General features: G+C 38.0%; 3 protein-coding genes across 6 annotated transcripts; 1 reads left to right on the top strand and 2 right to left on the bottom strand.

Moving 5' to 3' along the window:
• Window positions 47-6,251, bottom strand: LOC18787712 (probable transcriptional regulator SLK2). 4 transcript variants are annotated; one of them, XM_007219499.2, is made up of 10 exons: window positions 6,127-6,251; window positions 4,184-5,460; window positions 3,808-3,939; window positions 3,612-3,660; window positions 3,092-3,306; window positions 2,945-3,013; window positions 2,333-2,433; window positions 2,133-2,226; window positions 1,954-2,023; window positions 47-1,262 (listed from the first exon to the last, which is right to left on the bottom strand). In XM_007219499.2, the coding sequence occupies exons 2-10, from the start codon at window positions 5,153-5,155 to the stop codon at window positions 358-360; spliced, it is 2,607 nt and encodes an 868-aa protein (XP_007219561.1). In that variant the 5' UTR covers window positions 5,156-5,460; window positions 6,127-6,251; the 3' UTR covers window positions 47-357. The 4 variants fall into 4 exon arrangements, with proteins under 4 accessions (XP_007219561.1, XP_020412221.1, XP_020412220.1 ...); XM_020556632.1 differs by having other exon boundaries at window positions 4,184-4,962; XM_020556631.1 differs by having other exon boundaries at window positions 4,184-5,208; window positions 6,127-6,250.
• Window positions 7,485-9,526, bottom strand: LOC18784840 (dihydrodipicolinate reductase-like protein CRR1, chloroplastic). The gene is made up of 9 exons (XM_007221115.2): window positions 9,154-9,526; window positions 8,979-9,053; window positions 8,809-8,874; window positions 8,625-8,720; window positions 8,392-8,508; window positions 8,224-8,316; window positions 8,036-8,137; window positions 7,878-7,964; window positions 7,485-7,800 (listed from the first exon to the last, which is right to left on the bottom strand). The coding sequence occupies exons 1-9, from the start codon at window positions 9,394-9,396 to the stop codon at window positions 7,768-7,770; spliced, it is 912 nt and encodes a 303-aa protein (XP_007221177.1). The 5' UTR covers window positions 9,397-9,526; the 3' UTR covers window positions 7,485-7,767.
• Window positions 14,017-16,325, top strand: LOC18787194 (BAG family molecular chaperone regulator 1). Its single transcript, XM_007218172.2, has 4 exons — window positions 14,017-14,878; window positions 14,974-15,230; window positions 15,353-15,499; window positions 15,585-16,325. The coding sequence occupies exons 1-4, from the start codon at window positions 14,641-14,643 to the stop codon at window positions 15,993-15,995; spliced, it is 1,053 nt and encodes a 350-aa protein (XP_007218234.1). The 5' UTR covers window positions 14,017-14,640; the 3' UTR covers window positions 15,996-16,325.

The following is a 16,681-nucleotide window of genomic DNA, read 5'->3' as shown; positions in this document are numbered from 1 at the left end:
CATGTTCGTCCAGCTAAACTAAATGCAAAAGATATGCAGAAACACGGGAGTGAAATATGTGAATATCATATGACTGGGAAACTAAAGCTGTTCTCAGAGTTTTTTATCCAATAGATTACACTTGCAAGACATGGAGACAGAAAACCCTCAGGAAAACAAAAAACACTAAACTCCTACCGAACTGAACTACTCAAGTACAAATGCGCGATGTCACAACAAATTCCATAATGAGACAAAAGGAAAATTTAAAAAAGAGAAAAAATAGAAGGGGGTAAAACAGCTATTTTAAATTGTCCTGTACAAAGATATATGCTGGCCACATACCCAATGGGAGCCAATTAGGCCAAATTATGTTAGTCACGCCTTCCAGCCATACCCCATATTATCGTCAAGATCACTGTTAAAAAAACCGTTGTCTGTGAATTCATGGGCGATGTCCGGTACCATATCCTCCTGCAAGTGAAGGTTTGAGGGTAAATCAGATGCTCTCTGGTTGTATGCATTGTTACCACCACCTGCCGAAGAGTCACTGTTTGCAGCAGCCTTGAAGCTATTACTCCTGCTTGGCGCAGGGCCATGACCTCCGGAGACATTGGATGTGGCTGGAGTTGCCGCTGGATTGTTGCCTCCAAAACTCAACCCACTCCTTCCCACACTCCCATTTGCATTTGGACCAGAAAGAGATTGTTGTCCACCTCCCCCACTGTTATTGGACATCTCCTGTAGCAGTTGCTGGATCACCTGTTGCTGCAAGGCCTGGTTTCCTTGGGAGCTAGGTGAATGGTTTTGTGGTAGCAAGCTATTGGAACTAAGTGAGCGCTGCTGCATCTGGTGCGGCTGTCGCGAGGGTAAATGGGGACTTGACAAACCACTACCGGGTAAGTTCTGCATGGATCCGGGTATTAAAGCAGAAGCACCTTGGAATGTTGACGATGGGCTATGGTTGGAATTATTGAAGGAAGAAGATGCCTCCTGTTGAAGAGAGTTTGCATTTGAGTTCATTGAGTTCTGCCTCAAGAGCAGATTCTGGTAAGTAGTCAGTTGCAAAGCAGCTTGGGCTGAACCACTCATAGCTCCACGATTGACCATGTGATGGTTATTATTGATTTGGTTATTCATCCCAGGATGCAATGCCATTAGCTTATTGAGAGTGTTCCTGTCAGTGGGCATACCCTGAGCACTTGCTAACTGCTCCATTTCCTGCATCTTTTGCATCTGGAGCTTGGCTGCAGTGGCATGCCGAGGATAGACCTTCAAGCCCTCTGCAATTGTCAACATAAGATCAAAGTAGACAAATCATTACGAATAAAACAGTCATAATAGTTCTTTCTAGCCAGATCATTTAATATGCAACTCAACCAACCAACAAACAGACATACTACACTCCACAAAAACAAATACCACAACAATAAACCCCTATAAATGGGGTCAGCAGTACCAAATTCTTCTTTGCATTAAATTTGTTGACTTAAATGAAAGATAAAGGCCAAACTGAAACAAAGAAACAATGGAGAAACTACTTCCTACAGGAAGGGATAGGTTAGAGACGACAGCTGCGGTGACAAGGGACAAAGTCAAAGGTCAAATCTACTATATCCTCAAGACTTACTTCAAATCTCCATTAATTCAGAATCTATATCCTCAAGACTTGCTTCAAATCTCTATTAATTTAATTAACATAAACCTCAAGAATCATACAGGTTTAGCTGGAAATTGAAGGTCATCTTCATTCCAAGAGACGATGCTTAACCCAAGGAATGACTCAATAAAGCTCAAACACTATCAAGTAGGTATCAGTTGTATAATCATGCCATGGTTTGGTTAAGAAGTTGTCTAAGATAGCACTGGCACAGAATTAATCCCAGAAAACAGTACCAAGAACATGATTGACCATCCATGCAAGGCAGCAGCAGAGAGTTACAAAATGACAAGAATGAAAAAACGGGAAATTACCGATAGGCCCAACTTTGTTCTCCCTGCAGAAGTCAATCAAGTCTTTCATGCTATTGACAACCTCTGAGATCTGTTAAAAGTTGGCAGTCAGCAACTAAAATAAAACTCGAAATAAAAAAATATAACTGAAGTGTACTTCTTAAATTCGAACACATGTCCATAAATTCAATAGCATATACCTGCAAACACCTCACATATCTTTTAGAAAAGCCCAAATCATTCAATGACTGCAACTCCAAACTCTTTGCAAGCTGCCGCCCAGCTGTCAGTACCCTAAATAAAGCAATAAACATCAGTGCAACCCTACTTTGAAGAGGATTTAAAGTCAAATACCCAACTGCTCAACAAAAGCAGTTCACTGATCCCTTCATAAACTCACATATTGCTGTTTGTCTGTAGATCCTGCTGCGATATCCCATCAGATCCACTTTCAGCAATTGTGCTTTGGCATTTCTGAGCAACTTGAACCAACTGATTCACCTGGAGAAAAGAAAGCTTCATAAGTTCAAGTTATAAAGTCTGTACCCAATCTTATCTACTTTTCTTTTCTGCTAACAATTTGATCTATTTCATTATATTTGAACCACTGACCAAAACAGAAAGCTATTAGAAAAGGTTCTCAGCCGTACAAGTATAATCAAGCTCATTGGAAAACAATCATACCACGAAATTACACCGGTATTACCTTTTTAGAGTGGCTTATGACATTCCCATGAAAGCTTTTGACAGAAAAGGCCAGATTTATTACTCTCGAGTGTTAGCAAATTTCTTTCTAGGTTCTAGAATTGCACATTTCATATAACAAACGAGCTAAATCACTGAATATCGTTCAGTCACTGTATTCCACAATTACCAAAACTCAAAACAAAACGGTACAAATCAAAATTAATGATAAGAAAGGGCATTGTGCTATTTGCTGATACATACATCCAGTAAAAATCATGGGTCAACCAAGTAAAAGCAAAACTTAACAAGAGACACAAAACAGTACCTGCGGTGCAACCAACCTACGAGGAAGAAGTTCTTCATGGCGCCGTGCACAGAATTCCCAAGACAATATCTGAAAACGCATAAAGTAGAAAGTCAGAAGCATACCAAGAAATAAACACCAACAACCAAATGAAGAATTTTTACCTACCTTCAAATCTTGCGTAAAAATTATACGAAGCTGACCCTCCCGAACAACACGAAGTTGCTCGTATACACTCTCTTGAACTGCTTTCCCATACTCCAACATCATTACACCAGAAGGAAATCTACATTCACGTGGCAAGTCCAAAAACAAAAGTTCATCGATGACTCCACTACCAAATTTGATCTCATTAAGTCTAGGGAGCACTTCAAAGGTTGCCTCTGTAACCATGTCCATGAAACTAATTAGTTAGATTCAACATCATAAATATAAATATTTCAACCATTTCGAAGAGGTAATGCCATATGAGATCCTTAAGCATATCTAACTTACTTGTGAACAAAAGTTAAACCATGAGGAAAAAAGAGAGTAAAATAATACAGATTGTAAAGAGAACTAGATAGTAGAAGCTTAAATAAATAAAACGAGTGTACTCTTTGACTTTGATGTATCCATCCATGCAAAAAGCACAAGACTGGTGCAAGAAGCACTGTAAGAAAAATAAGGGGCAAAAACCCTTGCTTACCAAAACCCCTTCCAGATTTAGAACCGCAAATGTCGCATTGCCACGCATCCTGGCCAAAAAAGGAAGAAAAGATTCACATGTGAGAACCACAAACGCATATTCAAGAAGGGCAGATAACATAAAGACAAATTAAATAGGAAATTCAACGTACGAATATTCAATTATAATGGAAGAATTAACCAACACATAGACTAACCATAGCAGCCTGAGGGAAAACACCAAGTGCATGATGCCCAACATTATCATATAATGACAAACACCATCTTTTCTTAGCACGAGGTGAGTAATACTCTGTCACAAACTTCCTCCAATAGGCAATACTATTGTCCTGTAAAAAGTTTAAATTCACACATAATTTTATAAACGTTACTCATGGAATTACCTCAAGTGAACAGAAAAGTAAACGTTGCGATTTGGAATTTTAGATACACTAAGAACAAGAATGTGTGAATAAGATATTATTAGGAAAGGGAATGCATATATGAAAAAAAAACAAAAAACAAAAAAAAAACATCTGAAAGGGAACCGGTAAAAAAATTTGCCAAATGAAATGAAACAAACAAGGAACTCACAGAAGGCCGTTGCCGCTGATGATATAGATATTGCATCAGTCTACGAGCACATACGCCGCCATCATAGGGGCGCTTAACGGAAGATACTGGCTGCAAAGATTGTTGTTGAAGTTGTCTCAACTGCAACTGATGTTGTTGTTGTTGTTGTTGCTGTTGTTGTTGTTGCTGCTGCTGCTGCTGCTGCAACTGGGCTCTCTGCAGTTGAGGCATAGACTGCAAAATCTGATGTTGTTGCCGCAATCTCTGCTGCTGAAGCAAGGCTTGTATTTGTGGATTTCGGCCTTGGAACTGCATGGGATCCTGCCTTTGCAGTAGCTGCTGTAACACCTGCTGCTGCAACATATCTTCCTGCTTGATATCCAACCGGGGTTTTTTCTGGACGTGGGCCAAATTATTTGGATCCTGAATAAAAGCTCCAGGTACTCGCGCCCCCATGGGAAGGGAAACCTGGCCAGTTTGAGAAGTGGCTAATGAAGTAGCACTAGAAGCCCCTTGCTGCCGTGGGTGCTGGTGCTGCTGATTCTGCTGGATTTGTTGAGAGTTGTGATCATGCTGAGAATTTTGTTGCACTACGGAAGACCCATCCATAATCGATGACCCTGACATGCTAATGTTGTTGGATGAGAACGACATGGGCGATGCTGGTAAGCGTAAGTATGACTCTGTATTGATGCTTGCACTTCTCTGCAAATGGGGACCGCCTGAAAGTACAGAGTTCGCATCTGTGACCAAAGAACTTGCCCCAACACTTGGACCTGAGTTTGCCACACCGCTCAAAACTGCATTATTCATGTCCCCAGAAACCGGACCCAGATTTGAACGCCCAGTTCCAGGAATGGAATTAGAAGAGTTCCCGAAAGATGAGCTCAAGTGAGAGTTAACTACAAGCTGAGACTGCCCATCCCCTTGGAAGAAAATTCCAGAACTTGATGAAGATTGCGCTAATCCTCCAGCCACCCGAGAAGGCACCATAGGAGGCACCGCCCTTTGGTGGCCAGAGTCTAAGTAGCTCTCCAGAGCCAGGCCTGACTTAGTATTTTTACAATAATTAATATGCTCAACCCACTCAATCAAAAACAGAACAAATAAGTATTCTTCTAAAAAAAACAAAAGCTCACAAATATAATACGGGCGATGTCACCAGTACAAATACAGACAATTTCAGTATCCCCACCTCACTGTGTCACTAATATCCCCAATTATTCGATAAATATGCGACCAAATTGGCGCACAATATTTATATTCTGTATGAGCTTTCAACAATTTCTCATGGGGATCTAAGATAAACAAGAGGAAACAACACTATCAGCAGTAGAACGAGAAAATTAAAAACAGAAACTAAACTAAATTCCAAACTAATATTAACCAGATAAGTGAAGTAAAGACTAACAACTATCAAAGAAATAGACCCAAACCCAAGCCCTGGGGTTCGAAAGTGTTAATCTTCTAGTTAGCCCCACAAAACCCTAATTTTTAACCGAGCTACCCATTAGACAATGTCATAAGCTTATGAGCCGTGAAGCCATCATTTATAGAGGATCTAAACGCAACTCAGTTCAACTGAACCGAAATTTTTTAAATAAAAATAAAAATAAAGGAAGGGAGACAGGTTTAGCTTAATTTTTATCAAAGAGAGTGAGAATCATAGACAAAGATCGAACCCAAAGTAGCTCGATTTGAAGAAAAAACTATAACTATAACAATCCGCAAACAAAATAACACTAGTAGAAGTCTTAATTAAGCAGAAGAAGAAGAAGATCGAAACGCCGCAGCAACGAAATTTGAAAGACAGCTAACAAAGAAAAAGAGTGAGCTTTTTGCAGTCCAGAGATCGATCAGAGCATAATATAATTAACCAAAACGATTAATTAACTAGTGGGAAAAAAATTGGAGCAAACATTTTAAAAGAAATAGAATTAGATAAATGTACGCCCGCTACTGACCTCAGAAATCGGGAGCTGTAAAAAGCGAAACGTTTCCTTTTCTCGCTTAATTTGGAAAACCGAAATTTGCAGAGAGCAAGAGAGAGAGAGAGAGAGAGAGAGAGACGGACAGAAGTAAAGAGTCGAAGGACTCTGGTTATATACCTAGCGGGAATTGGAGGAGGAGTGACCGGCTGCATCGGTACCCCTCTGCCCTATATCACCGGCACGTGTCCTGTTTTCGGTAGAAGAAAGAAGTCGGTGATAGATCGCGCGATGGCGACGTGAGGGCCAGGACAACGTGGCGCAATGCTATTAGTTCATCTCTAGGTTACCTATGATGGGCAGTGGATAATACCTGGATTAGCCTGTAAGAGAATGGATTGAGTGCATCCAGTTCTAAGCGAGTAGGTCTAGAGTCTTACCCTTCTCGGTACCCAAAACGAGGATAAATATGACATTTGGAAAGGGTATTATAGTACTTTGAAGAAAAAGCGTACAGGTGGGCCTACTGTATTGGGTGTCTCATATCCTTTTATAATGACCGAGTTTGGGTTTGGGATTGAGATTTTAGAACACCGTATAGGGTCGTTAGAGGATAGAGAGAGACCGTCGGATTGACACGTGTGGCTGACACGCACAATAGAACAACGCCTCGTGTGGCTTCAGCAAGCAAACAGTAGAAAGTAGAAACTGCTTAATTAACATGTTTCAATAGTTGTTTTTGTCACGCAGGCACAAAATCAGTCGGTGAAGGCAATGAGAACCTTTTTATTCATGTTCGAGTCCCCTTCCTCTAAGTTAGAGTCTTCTTTTTCGTGTATTAAATTAATTTAAAATATTATTTTATCATACTTTGAGTTAATTTTCTAAAGCAAAAAAGAAACCCTAAACTAGCTTTTGCTTCTCAATGTTTAATTGAACACGCGGTGGTTCAAATGGAAGTTGCCCTGGTACTTTTTTGACTGGATTATATTCATATTTTCTAAAAGTAATTTAAAATTCCCACCATCCAAAAAGGGAAAAACTAATACTCAAAAAAGAAATAAAGGCAAAAACTCATCATATTATATTACTTGTAAGAAATCAAATCGGGCTTTGTGGTAAGATAACACATGTAAAGCCCAGCCCAATGGCAAAGGTACAAAAAGAAGATAACTGAGAACAAACCTAATTGCAGGTGCTATACAGTACAACATATTTTTCATGGTCCCATTGAGGGTATTTCTGTCAATCAATAGCAACTATCTAAAAACTGTAATATCAAATTTAATCAAAAATAAAATAAAAAGAATAAAAAGAGGGGTGGTGTGTGCCTGCCACCTGTTTGATAAAGTGCCCGAATGTGCATTAAAAGGGCATTTGCTTTGGGCCATTCAAGCATAAAATTGTTTGCCTTAGATAAGATTCATGCTCTGCATATAAAGTCACATTGCCAGTTCAACTATAATGTTAGTTAACAAAATTTTCATTAATTCTTGTTTTTTTCAGTTACAAGGGAGTTCAAATGGAGGGAGCGCTAGAGGTACAAGCCCCTACAAAAATCTTCCTTCTTTCTCTTCTGCTGTTTCCTTTCAAATTTGCATTTAGAGGATGACAGGAACTCTCTATATGTGGTTGAGGTTTAACATCAATGAGATTGAAGAAATTAAACATGGATGCTTATAAAAATTTCTCCAACCCATACACCAGGTTCTGCAATAAGAAGACATGATAATCAGTATCAAATATCGATTGAAGCATGATGCTTGAAAAATTTAAGAGATGGTTACCTTAATGCGCACAATCTTTCTAATTGCTAGGAGGAGGCCTGGCATGAGACATTGCACATCTGTGATGTCATGTTTCAGAGAGTAAACCTGTGGAAAGCAAAGTTGTTCAAACCAATACTTACTCAAATGAGAAGAAATGAGTAAGCCCAGAAACATACCTCTCCTAGACGAGAAAAGTAAACCGTTGTGCTGGCAGGAAGCCCTGGAAGGACTAAGCTGTGCACACGAACTCCATCTTCTCCCAGAACTTGGCCCCTTGCCTTGTGCCATAAGATTAATAATAATGAGTTCCAATATTCCAATCCAAGGCATCAACTATAGAAGCAAGTTTTGTGCTTGAGCTTACTTGAACATCTGTTGAAATATCTTCTCTGTTGTAAATCTGGCCAAGGTTAGACAGGTTGTTGGCAATTTGGGTTGCATCTGATGATGGAAAATCCTGTTTCCCAAACACAGCTTTAGCATATCTTCATGACCGAGTTTGCAAATTTTTTTAAAGGGTAACGGAGTTTACCGTTGCAGTTGCCCTTGATTCGACGATTTCTACATTGTTGTAGTGGAAGGAAGCTGAAATTGCAGCTTGTTGTAGGAGTATAGACCCAATGGATAGAGTTGGTGCAACAAGACAACCCTGAACAAAGTAGCAGCTCCATTATCAGTGAGAAACTCAATGTTACAAGGTAGTGAAAAATAAAAAGCACAGAAACTTGTGAAAACTTATTGCATGACATCTCACTCTGTGCTCACCATGCTGGCTTTCTCACAGAATGCAGATAATGCTGATACTGTTTCTAACTTAATCTGAGGCACATAAACCACACTTCTCATCCCAAATGCTGTTGCCTAGTAACAAAGAAAGTTTTAATTATGTTTCATACTATGCATGGAAACTGAGAAGCAAAAACTTACATGAATTAATGTGGCTTTTTACCTGTTTTACATTGTCATAGACTTTGGAAGGCTCAGTGAAATCAACAACTACCCCCAATGCTTTGGACTGCCAATTAACACAAATGGCAAGATTGAGAGAAATTAACATTGACAGAATGATCACAAACACATACAAAAGGAGGTAATTTGATTTTGATTTTGAATTGTTACCTGAGAAATGGAGCCTAAGACCATTGTGAGATCATTGGTTATTGGTATTTCCAGAGGCTCTTCCATGTCACACACCTACTTTGTTTGAAGGAAGGATCAAAACATCCCCATTATATTACTGTGTTGTTACTTCAAATATACAATTTATTACAATTTAGAAAAGAGATAAATATACCTTGCCAATATCTTCTCCTACTAGATAAGAATCCACTGCACCAGCCACCTCCATCCCTCTGGCTCTAGTCACTGCAATTACAGCCGCCCTTCCTATTTCCTTTGCTGCTCCATTTATAATTACCTTGATGTTGTTCTGAGGAGGTTGCATTGAGCAAAACATGGAAGGTCTTGATTTGGCATTGGGATGTTGATAAGTCTTGCAGGCCAGAGAGTGAAATTGGCAGCTCAGGCCTACTGCCATGGCTTTTTCTCAGCTCAGCAATGTCTATGCCCAAAAGATAAGCTTGACCATTTTCATGGTCTCCAAGATAAGGTTTTTGTTTTATTGGTTGGTTTTGTTTGGAGGGAAATCTGTGACAAATGGACACATAGACGGGCACGCATGTTTCAATTGGAGCTTTTCTTTTTGGTCCATGTTGCCCATGTGTCCCTGGGAACCAAGCAACAAATTCTATTTCTTTTTTTTCTTTTTCTATTTTTGTGGTTTTCACATGCTTCCATTCCTTTTGTCAAATTATTTGGATTTCCACCTGTTATTATTTTTGGATTTCCACCAATTTCTCCAATAGCTAATGATGATAGGATGCTGACTGCTGACCTGTCATAAACAAATAATGCAAACGAAAGAGTCAAAGCTGTCACGGTCAACACTCACGTAATTATGAATTTTTTTTTTTTAAGTAACGTAATTATGAATTTCTAGATTGGATTAAAACGGAGTTTGATTTTTCCTCAATACAATAATTTAGCTGGTTTTTATTTTTAATAATGTTGACGAAGACTTGTTCTTAAAATTTGTATATAAAAATAAGAAATTCTTGTGATCTCTTGTAAATGATTAAACAATTGGCCCATTTGTGATACAGCTCAAATTAACTGACCATAAGAAGGAACCCATTAAGATAAGGGAGATTCACTATTATACCCAATATGGGGGCCCAAATTATAAAAATACCCTACATAAAATGGACTTTAGAAACATACCCAAAGCCCATTTACAACATAACAAAAAAGCTTTTAACTTCTTATAAATTACAAAACTGCCATCAATTTCTTAAAACAAGCCCAACCCCAAAATCTCATAAAAATACCCAAAGCACTCAATAGGGCATCAAAGTAATTTAATAATCAATATTAAATTCAATAAGGCCAGCTATCATTTTTTGGGTTTTTTTTGGGTTTGTTTATAGGAATTCAATTGTGTAGGGTTTATTTATAATATTAGTGCTAGAAATGGGTATATCACTAAATATCTCTTAAGATAATGACAAGTAATTATTGTTTAACTATTTTATCAGAGAATTACCGTAGAATTGATTAGGGTCATGTGGATCAAAATAATTATAATATTAATCCAACGCAATTAAACAAAGTAAGCAAATGATTATGAACCTCTGACTTGGTAATGTCTAATGCCCAAACGACCAACCATATACCTTTCATTAATTCTTCAATGATGATGTCGCTTCCAACATCTCACATTATACTATACCAACCTCTCTATTTATTTACCATTAATCTTTGAAAAGAAACCCCCAAAATTGGAAAAATATGAATTGATTTTTAAGGTGTCAGAATTTGATAGCACACCACAAAGCTTGCGCAACGTCGAAATCAGGCAAACATTGCGAAGAAAATCAGTCAGAATTTTCAAAACCCATATTGCTTGTTGAGGATGTCACGCATGAAGGGAGATTGCCTCTTTAGCAAGCATTTTTGGGCATGCCAGCCTTGCCTGCCTTGCCTGCCTGCCTGCTTGCTTGTGACTGCGAGTGAGGTCCAAATCCAGTGCCCCATCATTTTCCAACATAAAAACAGAAACTTTCCTCAATGTAAATTAAAGATAGAACAAGCTTTGCCTTTGAATTGTTTAATTCTCAGAAGTTGGATTTTCGTTTTCAAATTAAAACATGACTAACCATTAAAGAGACCTTCCACCACCCTTTGATTCCTATAATTAAATCTTTTTTTGAAAAAAAAAATACAAGTAATAGTCTAAACTACAAAGAAAATGGAGTTCGAATTTGAGATCACCGACCCACAAGTTAAAGTTATTTTTCACTCGATTAGAACCGTTGGCAATCAAATCTATTCTTTATATTTAAACACAATTAGTATAACCCAAATGGAACGTTTTGGTAGAACCAACAAATACTAACTGCTTATTATACTCAGCCAACAACTGGAACTGCACTTAAATCGTAAGATTTAATATAACTTCTTGTATTAATAAATTAGCAGGGTTTTATGAAGACCCAAATCATTGTAATTAGCAAAAATGATTAGGAGTTTAGACTCTAGGCACATGCACTTTCCACGTGCCTCCATCTAATTTGGAACACCACCAACCTTAGGGTTTAAGGTTGGCTGTGGTGTGGTGTGGGACCTATAAAACTGGGCCATTTATCTTGTATGATTATTTTGCTAGTGCTCCAAGACTTGCCAAATGCGGGTCGAAATTTATAGCCCCTCCCTTTCCATGTTTGCCAAAACAAAAGTCACCGAGACCCCAGGCTGGCAGCATGCATTCATGCTTCAATAGTTTGATAATTTTGTGCTGAACAACAAGGATGATAAAATGTATCTTCGAGGATAATTCCAAATGTAACCGACTATCACTATTTTTATTTAATAAAAAATATGACGTTTGCATAATAATAACATTTAAATATCTATATAATATTGTGTTTGTTGATTGTAAGAATGTAACTACATGCATATTCTATACTTCTAACTTTACCACTATGAGTTAGGTAGGTTTTTCGAAGAAAAGAAAGAGGTAGGTTTTGGTTCTTTTTCCTTTGTGTTTTTAATTTTATATTTCGGTAATTATTGAGAAAAATATAATTCTTCACCTTCTTCAAAAACAAATACACAAAAAGAAATGTGTATATTTGTCACGTGCTTCATAATTCCAAGTCTCCCACAGAAATTCTATAAAACCACTGCGATGTAAAGCCAAGCCAATACTCTACCCCCTTGCCCCCCAAAAAAAAAAAAATTTCCAATACCACCTTGCCGAAAAAATAAGAGGGGGAAAACAAGCCAACCCGATGACCAATTCTATAGACCAAATGGTCGGTATCATGTCCCCAATCAAAGACAAGACATATTTCATAAAAAATTAAAAAACAATAAGAAAATGACAAATAATCCAAATTAATTATTAATTGCTTGGATTTGGGGCAGACACATTTGTTAATGAGAAAAAGATTAAGATAATCCTCCCTCCTAGTTAGACAAAGGCAACAACCGCCCCTCTCCATAATCTATAGTAGGTTGCACCGTCTCCATCCAACCACGCATGCACACAGACACAGTCCCAACTTGAAACAAATCAAACGGTTCCTACTTGGCGGCGACTCTCTTTCTCCATGGTTTACAATCCGCCACGTGTCACAAAGTTCCCCCGTGTTTGGTTACACGTATGGGAGTGTCGGTGCGACGGTGGTGGCTTTTGCTTGTAAATAAGTCAGTTTTTCTGGGGACAATTTCTCCTGTGACGTAAGCATACAGATAATTGTTTAATTCTTCTTGGCTTTTATCCTTTTTGTTATTTCAATGGCTAAAACCATTTAATAAGTACAAAATTAGGGTCCCCAAAAAAAAAAAACAAAAAACAAAAAACAAGAGCATCAAAGCAAACCCCAGAAAGGGCAATAAAGTATTATTCTTGTCTTGCCGAGTTGTTGTCAATAAGAATAGCAAATAATCGAACCCGTATTTATTGGCTACATATAAAATTTTGCAATGTTTTCTTTTGATACTCCTAGATATGCTTAGCTTCACCAATTTGCTCCAACATCCCCGCTTGTTTTTTTTTTTCTTCACCATTTCAGATTTTCTGGGAAGAAGTTCATTATTGTTATTATTATTTCGGGCCATTCAAATATTGAATATCCAATTTATTAATTTCTTTGATGTTTTATAATCGCCTAAATATTTCCTTAAACAGGCCCTAAGTCTTAATTTAATGTACCCATATCTTTTTTTTTAATTTTATGAAAATGTATCAATATATTTATTTATTGGAAAAGTAAGAAATTTGGAGATGAAAAGGGTTTTTTTAAATAATTATTTAACATATATGAATAAAACAAGGCACAGCAAATCAATCCGAAATTTACTTCATCAATAAAGTCTAACGGACCAGTGTGAAAATCAGAAAGAAGGCACCCTAACATGATCATAGAGCAATGATTTTATTATTCCTATAAATAAGTTAATTTAAATAAACAATACATGATTATAATGGTGGAAAATAATTAGAAAAAAAATATTAATAGTGGAAGGCTTCAATTCAAGTGAAGAGAGAACGACTTTTCGGGAAAAGAAATTTATTTTAGGGTCACCAAAAATATTTTAAAAAATAAAAGTGAAAATGAAACACGTGTGCGACGGGGCTTACTTACTGCCACCACAGTTAAACCACAAAGTTAGCGCCGACCCTCCACGTTAATCTCCCACGTGTGCGACGTAAACCTCCCTAATTAGCAGGACAATGATTACGTCGCTTTTTAGTTCCCAAACTACCCCCGGTTGGACGCGTGTCGAGATACCAAAGAAGGTACGAAACTTTTCTATACCAAGTCTGCAAGTACCGGAACTAACCCTGGTTTGGTGTATGACCCAAAGTTTCGTTTCCGTGTTATTTTAACCTTTAAGACAGCTTTGGCGGCCTTCGTAGTTTCTTTCTTTCGCTTTCTTCGCTTTCTTTTTCATTTTTATTTCTTACAAATTCTTATAAAAATTCATGAGAAATAATTATTTATGCATAATTATGTACCCATATATTTTTTTTTTTGGTAATTATTATGTACCTATATTTAATCATTCATTCACATATATAATAATGAGGTGCCAACAGCTCAGTTAGCTAGCTGGCTGGCCACTTGATTTTTATACTCTTCTTTTTTTTTTTTCCTCTTCCTTCTCTTCTTCCTCGAGTTCTCTAGAGCCAGAGAACTCGTAACTTCTTTGATTCTGATTTCACATTGATTTTTCCGGCACCCACTTTGGAAGATCTCAGGCTTGAGCTTGTTGGGTTTTTGTTTTTTGGCAGTATTTTTCGTAGAAAATTTCTGTCAGCTCTTTGACTTGAGTACTGCATTTGGCTGAAGAGATCTATAATCTGAGGCCTGGTAGGTTCTGTCGTCTGTGTTTTCTGGGTTGCAGCCGTTTCAGTGATTTTTGTACTTTTTTCTTCAAGTACAAGGCTTTTAACTTTACAGGTGAATGGGTTGGGTCTGTTTCTTCTGCCAGACGCCATTGATTCTTGTGTAAAGCAAATCAAAGTTATGGTTTTTCTCTCCACATGCTCTGTTTACGCGTGGCGGTTGGTGTGATGCTGGTGTCAGAATCAGAGAGTTCTAAAGCAGGGTCTGGTCTAGCAAGGTTTTCTCTCAATTGGGTATCTATAATTTTTGACGCAGATCGACCGGAAGAAAAAATCTGAGAAATCTCTCCAAGAATTACAGAGTAAAAGATGATGAGAATGAAGACGAAGACAACAGGGGTGGCACTGTCAGAGTTGAATGGAAGTTCTGGCAGTGGCGGAAATGAGTCGGGGCCAGCCGAGTGGGAGCTTAGACCAGGAGGAATGTTGGTTCAGAAACGAAATCCAGACTCTGATCGGAACATAGCCCCTCCACCGACAATTAGAGTTAGGGTCAAATATGGGTCCATTTACCATGAAATCAATATTAGCGCTCAATCTTCCTTTGGTAATTTTTACTTCTCAATTTCGTAACTTTATTATGTTTCTAAATTTGTCTATTTTAATATGAGCAAATTACATTATGTAATGTTGGTTGTGCAGGGGACTTGAAGAAAATGTTGGCTGGACCGACGGGTTTGCATCATCAAGATCAGAAGCTGATATTCAAAGACAAGGAGAGGGACTCAAAGGCTTTTCTTGACATGTCAGGGGTGAAGGACCGATCGAAGATGGTGTTAGTTGAGGACCCAATTAGCCAAGAAAAGCGATATCTCGAGATGCGACGAAATGCAAAGATGGAGAAGGCTTCAAAGTCCATCTCTGAAATCAGCTTGGAAGTAGATAGGCTCGCTGGCCAGGTATTTTATTGTCTTTTGGTCTTTACAAGTACTATATCAGAAGAAGTGTATGCAGAGATTTCTCTTCGTAATTTGGAATTCGTGTTTCGGAAAACTGAATGTTTTGGCGTTGGTAATTGTAGGTGTCGGCTCTTGAATCAATAATCACCAAAGGTAAAAAAGTTGCAGAACAAGATGTGCTTACTCTGATTGAGCAACTGATGAACCAATTGCTTAAACTAGACGGAATCATGGGCGATGGAGATGTGAAATTGCAGAGGAAAATGCAGGTAATTTCAATTACTATGGTCTCATGTTAGTAATGACATGCACAGCAATGGTAATTTATAATGTGATTATAAATTTGTTTTGAAGGTGAGAAGAGTGCAGAAGTGTGTTGAAACTCTGGATATATTGAAAGCTAAAAACTCCACGCCTAGCAGCAATGGAGGTCAGACTCCAAAGCAAGTTCAGCAGAAGCATTCTAATGGGCATAGACATGGAGCAATCCATCAACAGCCTCAAAGTCATTACAGTGGAAATGGGAATTTGCTAACACCAATTCAAGAGCATCAACCAAGGCATTCGGTTGGATATTCACCTTTACATCAGCAAGGGCAACAACAACCATCAAGGCATTCAGCTTCAGGGCCAGTAGTTGTCACCACACAGTGGGAGACATTCGATTCTGCCCCGGCATTGATCCCAACCTCTTCTACATCCAAATCGGCCTCAGCCACCAATCATTCTGGCTATCCTAAGTTTAATTGGGAATCGTTCGAGTAAAGCCGGCCGCCACGTATTGTTTGTGTGTGTGTGTGGATGTGTTTTGATATTGTGTCTCCAATGTGCTTGCTATCTCTTCTACATTCTTTTCTGTACTTAGATGAAAATGTTTCCAACCCCTTTTAATCTTCTGCCATTCAGTTCACCAGAAATAAATGGGGTTTACTACAATAGGGATTTATTATCAATCTTGAGTTCTGTTGTCCTTTGAATTCATTTTCCATTTCTGTGGTTGTGTTTTTTTATACTACAAAATTGGCTGTCTATCTGTATATTTGTTACTAAAGGAATTATTAGTGTCTCGAAATCCAGTGATTTAAATTTGTGCTGCCATAGCTTCTGTCTCCCTCCCTCCAATAGGGTAAAGCAGTTCAATCACACTCTTTTTTTGGGTGGGGTTTGAATTTTATATATGAAAATGTGGGTAGTTGATGAATTTATACCTTGCTTCCAGCAGAGGCTACATGCTGACCAAAAGAAGAGCAGTGATGAAAGGCTATTCTAATCTATAATGAACTAACGATGATAAAAGAAAGTGTGGATAAATTGGGAGATATGTCATGATTTCGATGAATTCCTTACACTAATGATAATATTAGTTAAGAGAAGATTTGTTCCTCCCTCTATTATGATTATTATTTTACAAACTTCACTTTTTTCCAATTTAAGAATCCTTCCTCTTTTGA

Source organism: Prunus persica, chromosome G2 (assembly GCF_000346465.2).
Source record: "Prunus persica cultivar Lovell chromosome G2, Prunus_persica_NCBIv2, whole genome shotgun sequence".
In the NCBI taxonomy this organism is placed as follows: domain Eukaryota; kingdom Viridiplantae; phylum Streptophyta; class Magnoliopsida; order Rosales; family Rosaceae; genus Prunus; species Prunus persica.
This window is presented reverse-complemented; position numbering and strand designations above follow the sequence as displayed.

Excerpts from the sequence above, each read along its gene's own strand:
- LOC18787712 (XM_007219499.2), bottom strand. The coding sequence starts at position 5,155 with ATGGTGCCTTCTCGGGTGGCTGGAGGATTAGCGCAATCTTCATCAAGT. Across the intron at positions 3,940-4,183 it reads ATCAGCGGCAACGGCCTTCT|GACAATAGTATTGCCTATTG; the intron begins GTGAGTTCCTTG and ends AACTTTTTACAG. Across the intron at positions 2,024-2,132 it reads GATATGTGAGGTGTTTGCAG|ATCTCAGAGGTTGTCAATAG; the intron begins GTATATGCTATT and ends AACTTTTAACAG.
- LOC18784840 (XM_007221115.2), bottom strand. The coding sequence starts at position 9,396 with ATGGCAGTAGGCCTGAGCTGCCAATTTCACTCTCTGGCCTGCAAGACT. Across the intron at positions 8,875-8,978 it reads TCTTAGGCTCCATTTCTCAG|TCCAAAGCATTGGGGGTAGT; the intron begins GTAACAATTCAA and ends GTTAATTGGCAG. Across the intron at positions 7,965-8,035 it reads ACTTTTCTCGTCTAGGAGAG|GTTTACTCTCTGAAACATGA; the intron begins GTATGTTTCTGG and ends TGCTTTCCACAG.
- LOC18787194 (XM_007218172.2), top strand. The coding sequence starts at position 14,641 with ATGATGAGAATGAAGACGAAGACAACAGGGGTGGCACTGTCAGAGTTG. Across the intron at positions 14,879-14,973 it reads TAGCGCTCAATCTTCCTTTG|GGGACTTGAAGAAAATGTTG; the intron begins GTAATTTTTACT and ends TTGGTTGTGCAG. Across the intron at positions 15,231-15,352 it reads TAGATAGGCTCGCTGGCCAG|GTGTCGGCTCTTGAATCAAT; the intron begins GTATTTTATTGT and ends TGGTAATTGTAG.